The sequence below is a fragment of the Enhydra lutris genome, unplaced genomic scaffold (assembly GCF_002288905.1).
Source record: "Enhydra lutris kenyoni isolate GAN:26980312 unplaced genomic scaffold, ASM228890v2 scaffoldscaffold55, whole genome shotgun sequence".
NCBI lineage: Eukaryota > Metazoa > Chordata > Mammalia > Carnivora > Mustelidae > Enhydra > Enhydra lutris.
The window spans coordinates 403,908-418,195 of record NW_019154139.1 but is presented as its reverse complement, the minus strand read 5'-3'; the positions used below and the strand labels follow the sequence as shown (position 1 = coordinate 418,195).

The 14,288-nt window shown below is 60.9% G+C and overlaps 1 protein-coding gene across 4 annotated transcripts; it reads right to left on the bottom strand.

Annotated features, from left to right (window-relative positions):
- Nucleotides 1-1,833: 1,833 nt before the first annotated feature.
- On the bottom strand, nucleotides 1,834-12,168 carry LOC111157536 (DENN domain containing 6B). Of its 4 annotated transcripts, none has more exons than XM_022519032.1 (20): nucleotides 11,988-12,168; nucleotides 7,738-7,776; nucleotides 7,621-7,663; nucleotides 6,658-6,770; nucleotides 6,242-6,322; nucleotides 5,458-5,563; nucleotides 5,263-5,342; nucleotides 5,115-5,177; nucleotides 4,802-4,857; nucleotides 4,116-4,238; nucleotides 3,931-4,026; nucleotides 3,736-3,830; nucleotides 3,550-3,615; nucleotides 3,301-3,365; nucleotides 3,117-3,206; nucleotides 2,993-3,046; nucleotides 2,551-2,660; nucleotides 2,354-2,456; nucleotides 2,182-2,259; nucleotides 1,834-2,103 (listed from the first exon to the last, which is right to left on the bottom strand). In XM_022519032.1, exons 1-20 carry the CDS (start codon nucleotides 12,147-12,149, stop codon nucleotides 1,981-1,983), a joined length of 1,746 nt encoding a protein of 581 aa, XP_022374740.1. In that variant the 5' UTR covers nucleotides 12,150-12,168; the 3' UTR covers nucleotides 1,834-1,980. The 4 variants fall into 4 exon arrangements, with proteins under 4 accessions (XP_022374740.1, XP_022374741.1, XP_022374742.1 ...); XM_022519033.1 differs by having other exon boundaries at nucleotides 2,182-2,256; XM_022519035.1 differs by having other exon boundaries at nucleotides 2,039-2,103; nucleotides 2,362-2,456.
- Between the last annotated feature and the right edge of the window lie 2,120 nt (nucleotides 12,169-14,288).

The following is a 14,288-nucleotide window of genomic DNA, read 5'->3' as shown; positions in this document are numbered from 1 at the left end:
ACCAGAGGCCACCTCCATGCCGAGGTCGGCCTGTGAGGGAGATGGGCCCTTCCTGGCTCCAGGCGCCCCAGGAGAGGTGCTTCCGCACACCTCTCCACGTCAGTGTCAGACTCATCCCCACCTCCCCCAGCAGCACTGCCCACCCTGCCTGGAATCCCTCCCCAGAGCGCCTGCCCACGTGGTGCTCAAGATGGATAGCCATGGGGCCCCAACCACAGCCCTCAAGTTCCCAGGGGGCGACTCTGGGAATGGGGGGAACCTGATTGGGCCATCCTGGACTGAGGGTGGCCAAGGTCCCTAGTGGCTTTGAGGCCACCCTCACAGCCCCTTCCCTGCAGCACACCCCTGGAAACCGCAGGAAGTGGCTGCCCAGTGCTTGCACACTCAAGCACAAGCTAGTGACATCTGGAGCCCAGCCCTCACATCTGGAGTCACCATCATGGGGGGTCCAGGTCGACTCCCAAGACTCCCACCCACCTTGTACCCACAGTGGGCCTGGGACTGGGGGCATGGGACCGGCCTGGGACCAGCCCTGGCCCTAGCAGGCACACGAGCATGTAAGCCAGCCACAAGGCAGGTGCTGGCGTCTCTGCAGACCCCCTTCAAGACCACACCCTGTGTGAGGAGGTCACCCCTCCACACCAGCCCGCCAGGGCAGGCTGCCCAGGGCGGCACCTTGGGCCAACGTGGGGCCTCCCACTCCTCCAGCCCCAGCCTGTTTCTTCTGCAGACACAGACCCCCTGCTCCTGTCCGGCTCTATTCGGTTCTGTTTCATTAACAGCCCTGTCCTTAGACCCCGCATCAGACTGGGCTCAGCAGTCTGCAGAGCCATGACAGTAACAGGCCGTCCTAGGCCATTATCAGGGCCACACGAGTTGACATTGCCAAGAGCCGCGGCCACCGTCATCAGCGGCTCTGCCCAACTCCGCACACAGCGAGCAGAGCGCTCAAAGAGCATCCGCCTGCAGCCGCTCGCGAAAACAGCACCTCCGAGGGCCTGCGCTCAGGGAGATGGCCAAGCCCCGTCAGGGCCCTACCCATCCTCACCTCTCAGATGAGGGGTCTGCGCTGAGGCTGAGGGCTGGGAGACTTACCTGCACACTCACCACGCTGGGTCCACACCTCACGCCCACCCTCCCGCCGGCTACCGCTGGGCCCAGCACTCCACAGTGTCACACAGGGGACGTCAGCACCTTTGAGGGCCCTTCCGCTCCAGCCAAGGAGCCCGCCGCTCCCAGGCTGCAGCAGCTACAGAGGATTACGGAGGGCGTCCAGTAAGACTAGAGTCCCAAGGACCTCGGGCTGCTCGTGGGGGTGGATGGACACATGGGAGGGAGACAGCTCGAGTGCCTATCAGACAAGCAGCGTCACTGGGCAGAGCACACACAAGCATGCCCAGCCGGGTGCTCCAAGAGTGGGACCCAGGACGATGCCCCGGACCCTCTTGGCAGCCCCCCAACGTACTACAGGGCAGAACTCCTCCCCCGCAAGGAGGCCTTGGCCCCTCCCCAGCCAGTGACCATAACAGCCAAGTCTCTCTGTCCCCATGTAAGACGGCTGCTGGCTGTGAGAAGAGGAGTCTGCCTACAGCTGCCCCCTTCTGTCCTGGGTCAGGCAGCCTGGTGGGGCTAACGGACACATCAAGTACAAGGCCTGGGGCCCCAGAGCTTGGGCAGGTGGGCACTGCAGGGGGTGGGTAGCCCCGTGCCAGAGCAGTGAGGGCTCCCAGCCAGCCCTGCCTCCCAGCCCTGGGGCCCTGCAGAGGGCAGGTGGGACCCAGGGGGAGGTAAGGCTCTGGCCTATACGTGATCCGCAGGAGACAGGGGCCAGGCTGTGGTTCCAAATGCCACCTTTACTGCTGAAACAACAGTGGAGCTGATGGGGGGGGCCAAGGCTACAGAGCAGCAGCAGGGGACTCGGGCTGGGGAGCTCATGCCTGGCCGGACCCAGGGCCCTGGAGCTCGCCCCTTGGCCCTGCCCTAGGGAGGGCACAGGACAGCCTGCAGGTCCTTGGGTAGAGAGCCAATGACCGTCTCGATGTACAGCTGCGCCCGCTGTAGCGTTGCCTCCTTCACCGGGAGCTGGTGGCCCTGTGCCTGCACCTGCAGGGGCAGCGGCAGTCAGGGGCAGGTGACCTCCATCTGCCTGGGGTGGCTGGACAGGGCCCGGAGGCATCTCACCAGCTTCTCCCGAAGTTTCAGGACCAGGTCCACGACCTCCACCTCAGACTTGTCTTTCATCCAAGTCTCGATGTTCTGCTGGGGACAAGATGGAGCCAATCATCCCCAGGGCCCTCCCTCTGCCCCGGGCCTGTGCTCCCCTTCTCCCCCCGCAGCCCCAGCTCCCCCTCACCGCCTCACAGATGGCCTCAAGGTGCAAGGCCTCCAGCTTCTGAGCCATCTCCTTGTGCCGCTGCCGGTACCAGCCGTCAAAGTGGGGGGACTTGAAAAACCGCCTATGGGTGGCAAGAGGCAGCCACTGTGGGCTGACCCCATGACCCTGCTCCCAGCCCTGCAGAAGCCTCAGGACCCCGTCCGCCATTCACCCACCTGTAGAGGCCCAGCCAGTCGCCCTTGAGGATGCAGGTGAGCTGGGGCCCTGCGTGCTCCAGGCTGCGCAGGAAGTCATCCTGGCGGAAGGGGCGGATCTGGGGAGGAGTCTGAGATGGGAGCCCAGTGAGCCCAGGTCAGTGGGGGACACAGCCTCACAAGCTCTAGCCCCGCAGCTGGCCAGGACCCTTCCCGGCCTCGCTGTGCAGCCACGTGAGGACCCACAGCCCCCGCCCTTCCCGGGACAGAGCTCCTCAGGTGCCGCCCCCATTTTTCTGTCCTATGAGGGATGTCTGGCACATGTGGGGACAGCCTAGAGCCCTGGGAACTCCTGCACACCCAATGACCTCCTCCCCACCTCCCTTGCAGACCTCCCTTCTTCTAGAATTAGGAAAGGAGCCCACCCTCCCAGGCCTTCCCCAGACCACCAGCTGGACCGCACCTTCCAGGGTGTGATGTTCTTCTGCAGGGGCATGAGGCTGGCCATGTAGTGCTCCTGGCAGGGGAGGGGAGTGAGCCTGGGCCACGGCCCTCTGCCCCCATCCCCCTCCTGCCCTGGGCCTCACCAGGGGGATGATAAAGCTTTGCGTGAGCTCCAGGAGGTGCCGTCTCAGCAGTGCCGTCTGTGTGTCCCACGGCTTCTTCTTCTGCAGCCCCTAAGGGCAGGGGAGGCATGGGCTCAACTCCAATGCAGCCCTTTACAGAGAGCAAGCACCCCCTCCCAGACCCCCCCACCCCCCGAGCCTATACCTTGAGCAGCCTTTTGAGCAGTGCCTTGTCCCGGTGCAGGTGGGCCGAGTACGCGGTGTAAAGGCCTGGCAGGAGGGCAGAGCTGGCCCTGTCCTGAGGGGCCTCCCCCCCACAGCCCCACCCCCTCAAGCTGTGACTGCACCTCTACGCCCACCTCCAACTGGGGGAAGCACAGAAGGCTCCCCAAGAACTCAGAGCCCACTGCCGGGTTCTGGAGGTGAGGAGGAGCTCCGGCCCAGGGGCACACACCTGGCTTGGCGTCAAGCGTCTTCAGCCTGGACGGCTTCTTCAGCTTGACCTGCTTAGGAAGGTCCCCTACGGAACACACCCAGTGCTGAGCCTCAGTGCCCAGCTCCAACCGCCACAGCTCAGAACCCTCGGGGCCCCGAGCCCCAGCTCCCCAGGTCCCCTGGGCAGAGGACAGGCCAACCTCACCTGCCATCTTGGGCTCTCCGACACGGAGGATGTGGGGCCAGTGCTGGAGTGTTTTGATAAAGAAAGGGTTTGTAACTCCCAGGACCACGTTTGGTCTAGAGAGAGGAGAGAAGAAAGAGAGAGAGAAGGGGCAGAGGCAGGCCCGGGGAGTGGAGCACAGGCAGGCGGAGGATGGGGCATGGGCAGGGCACTTACGGGGCCTGTGTGCGCGTGGTGAACTCCTTGAACTCGCTGTCATGGATGGTGAAGTAGGGGCGGTAGTCACAACAGAACTTGAGGGGCTGTAGGCAGCTGTGGGGTGGGGGTGCGGCAGGGCCCCTGAGCACAGCCTGGGCTGCTCCAGGGACCCCGACGCACCCCCCCACCACCTCCCGGCCTACCTGATTAAGGCCAGCACCATCTCTGAGGACGTGGCGGGCGAGGGTGCCAGGACCACCAGGGGCTCCCCGAGGAGCATGAGCTCCCACAGAGTCTGCACGTGGGTCAGCACCGGCTGGAAGCACCTAGTGCCAGGCAGGGGCGGGTGGTAGAGGATGCCCAGCAGGGGCAGAGCTCCCAGTCCCAGCCCCTCCCTCCCCACCAGGCAGGCCCAGCTCTCAGTGCACACCAGGCACTGCCCCAGAGGGATGGCGGCGAGGACACCTGAAGATGCTGAAGGGGCGTCCAGGGCTGCCCCGCACTCCAGTGGCACACCTGTATCCTCACACAGAAGCCAGCAGCCCTGGCCCCCACACCTCACCCAAGGCAGCTTGCTCTCCCAGGCCGGCCCTTCCCAGACTTGCCTGGAGAGACGCAGCCTTGGGAGCAGCGAGTACCTCCCAACGCAACAGCTCCCTTCCCTGCACCTGACTTCTTCCCAGGAACCTTCCTGCCCACGGCGCCCATTTCCTCTAGGTAGAGGCAGGAGGGCCCTGGGCTCTTCTTCAGTCCAACTCTCCCTCATGGAACCGGCCAAGGGCTCACTTCTGCTAGGCTGTCCCTCTAGTGGCCCCGGCTCTACACAGCCGCCCCCCCCGGGTCCCCACACTACCTGTGCAGGCGATAGACAGCAGACGATAGGGCTCACCTGAACAGGTCCAGTTCATGAACACTGGTGAGGATCACTGGGGCGGGCAGCAAATTCTGAGGTGCGGGGCGGACGGGGTGAGGCCGAGGGCAAGGCTGGCAGCCCCCAAGCCCCAAGCAGCACCTGTCACCCCTGGGCGCTGCAACCCCCACCCTGCACACCTCCCCACAGCACTGGGGAGGGGGCACGCAACCCCACAGCAAGATGCTGGCCGCTAGCTTTGCCTGGGCTCTGGCCACCCCCACAGGGCCCCCTGCAAGGGCAGGGAGGCCAGAGCAGGTGGGAGGGGCGGCACCACCTCGTGGGTTCCCACCTCATGGCTACACGGCTTCGGAGGACCGTACTCAGGCTTGTCCACCCTGGACGGGATGTGAACCTGGGGGACAAGAGGGAGTAGCGGCCAGATGGTGTGGGTGTCTCTGCAAACTGGGGCCTTCCCTCTGCAGATGGTCCGCCCTCACCTGGAGGACGACGCCCATAACGGGGAGGTTCAGGGTCTGCCCGGGCACAGGGGCGGGCCACTCGTCAATCTCACTGCACACTGTGGACACAGGAGGCCGCGTCAGGAGCCCGCCCCGAGCAGCGGCTGCCTGCGGAGGCCACCGGGGCTACAGCCAGGACGGAAAGCACTGTGGTAGCAGCTGACAGCCACTCACCCGCTTCCAGGCAGGGGGCCGACTTGTCGAAGTACTCGGGGGCAATCAGGCTCAGGAGCGCCTGGAACAGCCGGACAAAGGGCAGGCGGGACACCAGCACCAGAGACTGCAGAGTCCACAGGGCCGGTGAGATGGAATCCCAGCCCCGCAGGAGTCAGCAGGGACCCCTGAGGCCTGGCTCATCCAAAGTCTGCCCAGGGAAATGGATCCCACAAACCCCACAGGACAGCTATCCCCAGGAATGGGCCAACTTGGACCCTGGAGTTATTAGAAGAAAACCCAAAGTCTGCCTCAGACAGGGCACGGAAACCTCAGATGACAGCTGGGCCCTGGGCCTTCAAGGAGAAATGCACAAAGCCAAGATTTCTGGGACGATCTCCCCAGAAGTCAAACAGTTTTGCTTATGGAGTCTGAGTTCAAGATGGAAGTTGTTCTAATCTTGAACGTGTGACAAAAGCCCCTCTCCACTCTGCAGCAAGGAGCAGGGATATCCTGAGATCAGAGACAGAGGGCCCCGGGTGCTGAGCTGGGCAAGGCAGGGCAGCAGAGCCTGCTCCCCAAAGGGCCACCAGGAGAGTTGGGTGTGGCGGCACCTGTCCCCCAACCCCTCGCCTGCTGTCCAGGCAGGGCGGCCTACGTGGCCCAGGGCAGTGAGTTCTGCCCAGTGCCAAGTGACTGGGGGCCGCAGGAGGAGTGGCCATTTCTGGAGGCTCAGGACCCCCAGCCTGCTGGCCACCAGCCCTGCCTCACAGCAGCACTAGCCCAGAGCAGCCAGGTGGCTCACCTTCTGGAAGTAGCCCCTCTTCATGGAGCTGTCCTTCACCTGTCTGAAGTATACATAACCAAAGTAGTGCGCCGGCTCCCGCTGGAAGGAACAGCGTCAGTCGGGCGGAGCCCGCTGCCCATGCTCCCTCCCGCCTGCCCAGACCGCCCCCCGCCGCCACGGCCGCTACAGCTCTCTCCAGCCACAGGGGTCAGGCCCTGGGATCCTTGGCTCTGGAGCTGGCCAACCCCTCGACACAGAACGTCTCGGCAGGCACAGTGGCCACAGGGGCCTGGGAGCAGCCGGTGGTGAAAAGTGGGCCGCTCCCCATGCAGGCGGGCTGGGCTTCCGGTCCACAGGCCGGCGGCAGCTAGAAACCCTGCGGCTGCTCCCGCCAGCCTGGCCCTGGCCTCCGGGGAGAGGCAGCCCACACTCACTTGCAGTGGCGTGGGGGCCCCACTGTTATAGTGCCGGTCCTCGGCACGCCACGGGCTCTTCTGTCCGCTGCACTGCCGAATGCGGAAGCTGAACTGAGTGTCTCCGAGGCAGCCTGGAAAGGAGGCAGCCCCCACCAGTCCATGTTAGTGCTGGGACCTCTCCTGCCGGCATGCCGGGGAGAGGACCAGGGACGCACCAGGGAGGGGACCCAAGACCGGGCCGTAAACACCCCAGACAAGAAAGCCCAGGCTTTGAGGAAAGCTATGTCCTGATTCCTGCACCTGAGAGTTTCAAAATAAACACAGCACATGCTGGTATAATCAGCTAGCACTGGGGACACTGGGAGACCTTGGTGGGGCCCTGTCTGCTGGTCTGTGACAGAAAACAGGGCTGCCTGGACACCTGAGCCCTGGAGAAGTGCAAAGGCCAGGACCCAGTTCCTGGTGGCCACTGGGTGGGATGAAGGGGACCAGACCCCACTGATCACTGTGCCCAGAGACGCTTCTTTCTTTGAAAATCAGTGGCAGGGGCACCTGGGTGGCTCAGTGGGTTAAGCCTCTGCCTTCAGCTCAGGTCATGATCCCAGGGTCCTGGGATTGAGCCCCACATCAGGCTCTGTGCTCAGTAGGGAGCCTGCTTCCTCCTCTCTCTCTGCCTGCCTCTCTGCCTTCTTGTGATCCCTGTCAAATAAATAAATAAAATCTTTAAAAAAAAAAAAAAAAGAAAGAGAGAAAGAAAGAAAATAAACCAGGGGCACCTGGCTACCACTGCTGTGATGTGGAGCTCTGAGTGACTCCATGGAGTGGGGAGTGGGGCTGGCATGGGCAGGCAGTGATGCTGGCAGTGGTCATGCCCAGGCCTGGGCCACAGGGGCTCCCGGACAGCCTTATCTCCCACCTTTTTCCTATTACCCACTCCCCACCCCCAGCCCCAGAGCCAACGTCCCAATTGGGGTTGTCTACCTGAGTGGGAGTCAGGGAAGGACAGGTAGCAGATGCTGCTTTTCTGAAACACAGGAAACTGGGTGAGGGCCAGCTCAAGTCAGGGCCACAGCTGCTCCCAGAAGGGCCAGGACCCACCTCCTTGTCCGTGAGCCGGAAGTCACTGGGGTACACCAGCTGCGGGGGACACAGAGCACTTGGTACCGTCAGCTGGGCAGCAGGTGCGATGCTGGTCCTGCCTGAGCATGGCCTTGCCCCTCCTCCTCCTCTGGGCCCTTTTCAGCGTGAGACCGCTCTACCCTTCCCTTCCTTGGCTACCACACCTGGGCCAGGTCCCCAACTCCCTTCTCACACGTCTCATGCAACTGTGGTTGGACCTCTCTGCCTCCACTATCCCCAAGGTGTGTCCCACAGCTTCAGAAGGTGGTTCTGAGAGCCCCCCACCCATGGTCCCTCTGACCACAGGGCTCTGCCTGCTGGCCTCTGCCTCCCTCCTCTCCCCCTCCCTTCCCCCTCCACTCAGCCAGAGGGTCTTGGACTGCACCACTGCCCCAGGCTTGCTCCCCTAGATGGGACCTGGCCAGCTTCTCCTGGTCTTGACTCTGATGTCACTGAGACCGTGGCGTCCCTGCCTGCTAACAGCAGCTTGAGGGCCCTCACCGGGCCTTGCTAGTCAGGGATCCGGGAGCTTCTGGCCTCTATCCCACCTGGGGAAAGAGCCTGAGGAGAGCATCCTGGGCTCCTAAGGGCCAGCAGCAGGCCTAGTGACCCAGGAGCCGGCCATATCCTAGAGGAGTGGCGGGCAAGGCTTGGCTCCCCGGCTCAGCAGCTCTGTGCACAGGCCCATGGCCTGGATACCAAAGAGGCAGGGGGCCCCAGAGCCCTCACTCCCAGCGGGCCTCCAAGCTGTCTTCTGTGAAGCTGGGGTGCCCCTTGGGCTTTGCTGCTGCCCTGGCCTATGCTCTCTGGAAGGGACAGTGCTAAGGGTCTACAGGGGGTCAGGAGCCACAGGCTTGCACGCACACAGTCCCTACTTGCCCTGTCCCCCAAATTTCGACACCGAGGAGGAGCTGGGTTTTAGCTGAAATGAGGTTTCTCTGGGGATGTTGCTGGCAACCCCAGACAGAGGACAGTGCCACGTCCTGGGGTTCACACTGTTCAAATGATAAAGCTTCTTGTCCTTTTTTGCTTGGACTGGCCGCTGTGCTCTTCTGTCTCCTCTGCCGCACACCAGTGTCCCGAGGACAGGGACGCCTGGCTTGGCAGCGAGTACCCTCACCACACGTGGTATGTGACTGCAAACACGTCTGAGGTAGAACAGAGCAGGAAGGTCGTGTAGAAACCTCAGGATGTCCGTTCAGGAGGCAACGAGAAGGAAGGGCCAAGAGAAGCCACAGGAACCAAAAGGAACGTGTCTATGGGACTGGACCCACAGAGGCACCTTGGGAGAGCTCCAAGAGGGGCAGGGGCCACAGCACCACTCAGCCAAGCTCTCGGGTGCCTGTGTCACAGACGGCCGAGGGAAGGCAGGCGCCTGGCAGCTGGGGCGACGGGCCTCACGCTGAGGTCAAGGGCCCGAGCCTGTTCTGACAGCCACGGACTGCTGCAGCATCGAAGCAGGCCACGTTGGCCTCTGCATCCATGGCCAGGGAACCCACGTTTATGGCCTGGTGCAGCCTCTCCTGGGAGCAGAGACCAGAGGAAAGGCCAAGTTGAGCCACGCCTCGAGGAGGAAAGGAAAGGAGCCGACCCTCAGAGAGAGGCGGAAAGCAAGGAGCTGTGCTGCCTGAGGCCCCCATCCTCAGAGGCCCGCGAGAGCCCTGTTTCTGCTGAGCCAGCCAGCACAGCTGCTGCTCCTGGAACCCAGTCACCCCCGAGGAGGACCGACGTGGCCATGAGTGAGTCAGTGCGGCCCGAGTGCCCCAGCATGTGGCCAGGTCAAAGCTGCCTCCTCTGCGCCCGTCCTCCCGCCTGCACGCAGTGCTGCCTCCAGAGGCTGCACCACAGGCTCACGGGGAACAGAGCAGAAACCTGAGTAGGGGCCCAGCTGTCTTCTATCGGACCAGGGGTTTAACGGGTCGTAGAAGTACGGGGATTAAGCATCCGACTCCTGGCCTCTGCTCAGGTCATAACCGCAGGGTCCTGAGTTCAAGCCCGGCAATGGCAGGCTCTGTCCTCAGCAGGGTGTCTGCCTAAGAGTGCCTGCCTCTCCCTCTGCCCTTCCCCTAGCCACATGCAGGAACTCCCGCCTTCTCTCTCTAGATATAAATAAGTCTTCAAAAAGTTTTTTAAAAAGTTTTGTGTTAAATGACGCTAAATTTTGTTTTAGGAAATACGGCTTTTTTCATGAAAATATTTATATTAACACACACAGTATTTACCGTCTTTTTTTTTTTTATAATAGCTTAACAACTATTTTTAAATTTTCTCAGTTTTAATTCCCAACACAGTAAACGTTAATAGGAATGACCCACGCAAAAAGCTTTCTAGGTCATCAGTAATTTTTAAGACTGTAGAGAGTCCTGAGACCGCAGCGTAGGAGCTATGTCCTGGGAGGACGCAAACACTGCCATGGAGAGGGCCTCTTTGGGCGCCCCAGCGAGAGTTCACTCCACAGGTGTCCCAGATGTGCTGGGACGTGGAGAGCTGAGATGGCAGAGCCAGGCTGCCCTCTGCTGAGCCACAAGTTCTCGTCCGCCCACCACCCCCAGGGCCTTGCCTGCCCTCCTCTGTCTCACCTGTAGGCTTCAGCGTACCTATCTGCTTGGAACCTCCCTGCCCGCATGGCCTGTGTGTGCTGGGGTCCCAAACTGCTGTGTCTCCAGCTCAGAATGTGAACTCCCAGAGGGCAGGGCTTTGTCCTCTCACCTGACTCTGCGCCCCCATGTCCAGCACGCGTGCTGGAAGCCTGGCTGGTGGCCGTTGCTCAATACTTGGTCTGTTGGATGAATGAACGGGCGGCTCCTTGCCTTTGTCCGTGCAGGCTTTTCTGAGGGGTGTTACCTGAAGCAGCCCCTCCTCCCCTGCCCAGCTGCCTCCTTCCCACCCTCCTAAGACTGGCCAAGCCCTACCGCTTGCTCGGAGCCACATTTGTCCACAGAGCGTCTGTAGGCCACGAGCTACTAGAAGGCAGCCCAGCAGCCCGTACAATGCCGGGGTGTCTGCAGGGCTCAGGCAGTCCAAGCTGTGAATAAGTGACCACAAGGCAGGTGCTCCTTAAAACCTGGAGGGTTCGACTGAAGTGACGCCCGATCAAGAGGCAAACCTGATGAGGACTGTGTGGCCACACTGTCCGATGGATCTGTGGCCCGATTCCCACACAGACTTGGTGATTTAGAGGGGCCCTGGGTCCCCAACACCGCCTGCCAGAGCGTGTCACCTCACCAAAGGCTCAGAAGCCCAAGCACACAGAGCCAGGAACAACACTCCCTGAGAGCAAGCTTCCTAAATGGCAAGTTCCGGGGAAATCCCTGTGGGATGCCTTAAGGAAGCGGAAGACTCTCAACTCCTCTTGCCATTTTATGAGGAGGGATTTGGGCCCCCGCGAGAATGTGGGCTCTGCACCCTGGGGGGCAGATCACCTCTGCTCTCTGTGCTCGGGTCTGTCAAGTGGGGCCACACACTCGTGCCCGCCCGCTGGGGATGGCTGGGCTGGAACGACCTGTCCACAGAGAGCCGGCTACTGTGCAGGGGTGCAAACGTCCTCGACGGAGGTCAGCCCTTTCTGTTCGGAAGCCTCGCGTTTCCCGCAGCCTCTCCAGGTTCAGCAAAGCCATAGAACACACCCTTCCCTCCAGCGCTGCACGGGCTTCCCGAGGCGGGCGGTTCAGCCTCATCCCAGCCCTGGGCAGCCACGGGGGTGCTAGCTCTGCGCTGAGAAAGCTCCTGCTGGCAGCGCGGGAAGCCTGCCTCTCCGCAGCTCCACGGTGCGCCCCGGCCTTCGCGGCGCAGGCCCGCGGGAGGCCTCATTCCCACCGACGCGTGAAGACGCACGGAGGAAGAGAAGCTGGTCAGGGTGGGGGCTCCCCGGGCCCGGCGAGGGGGTGCAGCAGGTGAACAGAAGGGGACAAGGACAAGGGGTTCGGGGCTGATTCTGGGTGAACAAGGGGGTGCGGGAGCGCTTTAAGCAGGAGAGCCACAAATGCTGGACTTTGCCGGCCAGTGAGGAGGAGTGACCGCAGCAGAGCTAACGCGCCTTAATCGCTGCCTGACCCCCGGGGTTCTGGCTGGAGCACCCGAGTGGAGAAGGTGCCGCCTGGCACGGGGGGCGCGGCCCGAGGACTCCTCGCGCGCAGACAGCTCGTGGCTGCCCGGGGCCGACGCCGCAGGGCCCGTCCCGGCCGCCCCCGCCGCCCGGCCCGCCCCCGCCGCCCGGCCGCCCGGCTCACCTCCAGCGCCTGGCCCAGCTCCAGGTCGAAGGTGACCACGCACACGCACTCCAGCCATGCCGAGAACCGCGCCCAGGGCGCCGCCGCAGCCCGCGCTCCGGGAGACGCCGCGCCCAGGCTGCAGCGAGCCCGGCGGGGCCCGGCGCCGGACAGCGCGTCCATGGCTGCGGGGACTGCGCCCGCCGCGCGTTGCCGGGGGAACAGCCCGGAGGCGGTGGCCTCGGCACCGGAAGTGACCTCGCCGCGGAGCCGTCGAGCGGCCGCCGCGGACCAGAGGGGCCCCGCTCCGGCCTGCGCGCCCCTGGCGGCCGGAGGAGCGCCGTGCGGGGCAGGGGCGGCGCCCGGCCCACCAGCGAGAAGGACGCGCTCGGGCCAGAGCGGCCCAGAGCCAGGAGGCGGAACTTCCGGGGAGGGCGGTGGCGGCGCCGTGGGCGGCTCTGGGAAGTCGGGGCTTCCGGGGGCGCGGCTGGGACAGGCCGGGACACCCGAGACGGGGGTGGGGCTGAGGCTGGCTGGCGCGTGCGCGGGCGGCTTTAGCGACCTACGTGCCTGGGCGCCGTCCCACTGCCGGCAGCCGGACACGAATTCCGACCCAGCTGGGACACTGCCTCGCGATTCCGGGCCTCCCGCGCTGGGCCCTGAGGCCTCCTGCAGGGGTGGACTCGTGTCCGAACGCTGGCCGGGGCGTCGTGGATGTTTGATAAGCCACAGTATTATCCTTTACAATGATCACAAGTCATTGAGCTTAAGATGCCATCATTTTAACATCAGGATAGAGAAAATGCTACCATTTACACAGGGATGTGCTATCATGTTTTTCAAGCGTTCTATTATAAAATATTCAAATACGCAGAAAAGATAAATTCACTGTACCACGACCATCCGTTTACCTACTACCTGGAATCTACATCAGCAATTAATACTTTGTTTTATCAGTTTTATCTTTATCTTTACATCTGTCCTTTTCCTGTCTCCATCAATCCATCTTATTTTTAAATTAATTTCAAAGACAGTTGTAAACATCAATGCTCTCACCCCTAAATACTGCAGTATGTATATTATTAACTAAGACTTAAAAAAAAAAAAAAGATTTTAAGATAGAGCGAGAGTGAGAGAGCATGAGCATGGGGAAGGAGAAGAGGGAGAAGGAGGAGCAGGCTCTCCACTGAGCAGGGAGCCCAATGCAGGGCTCCATCCCAGGACCCCGGGATCATGACCTGAGCCGAAGGCAGACGCTTAACGCGACTGAGCCACCCAGGCACCGCTAATGTTAATCTTCTAACCGTGACATGGCCATGACATTTCACTCCGTTTATTTAGATCTTCTCTAATTTTTCTTAGCAATGTTTTTATTGGTTGGAAATTGGGAGATCACACCCAGGTTTGCTAATTTGCTAGGAAGGCTCAGAGGACTCAGCACATACCATTCTATATTATTACATCATATCATTATTACCGTAAAAGTATTCAAAATAAAATCAGCAAAGAGAAAAGGCTCTTGGGAGGCAAAGTTTGGGGGACCAGTCTCTAGCCTCTAGGGTCCTCTCTCAGTGAAGTCCAAGAAGAGGCACTTAAATGTCTCAATGAGTTGTGAGAAGGGTGTGAAACATTGCCTACCAGAGAAATTAGTTAGATACCCTTATCAGGAGTTCATGTTTCTTTCCTAAGGCTGCTGCAACAAATTGATACAAACGAGGTGGCTTAAAACAACAGAGATGTATCCTGTTACAATTTGGGAAGCATAAGTCAGAAATCCAAGTGTCAGCAGGTTTGGTTCCTTCTGCAGGCTGTGAGAAAGAATTTGTTCCGGGCCTCTCCGTTAACTTCCGATTGCTGCCTGCAAATCTTGGCTGGATTGTAGATGTAGCATCCTAATCTCTGCCTCTGTTTTTACATCACCTTGTCCTCTGTGTCTTTTCGCTTTTTCTTAGAAGGACACTTGTGGGGGCTCCTGGGTGGCTCAGTGGGTTAAGCCTCTGCCTTCCTGCCCCCGCCCACACATCAGACTCTGCTCAGCAGAGAGCCTGCTTCCCCCTCCCCCTCTGCCTGCCTCTCTGCCTACTTGTGATTCTCTCTCTCTGTGAAATAAATAAATAAAATCTAAAAAAAAAAAAAAAGAACACTTGTTTTTGTATTTAGTGCTCCCACCCCCCCCCCCCATCGACAATGATCTTTCTCAGGATCCTTAATTACATCTGCAAAGCCCCCTTTCCCATAACTCACATTGACAGGTTTGGGGTGAATATATATATATATATATATATATATATATATTTTTTTTTTTTTTTTAAGATTTTATTT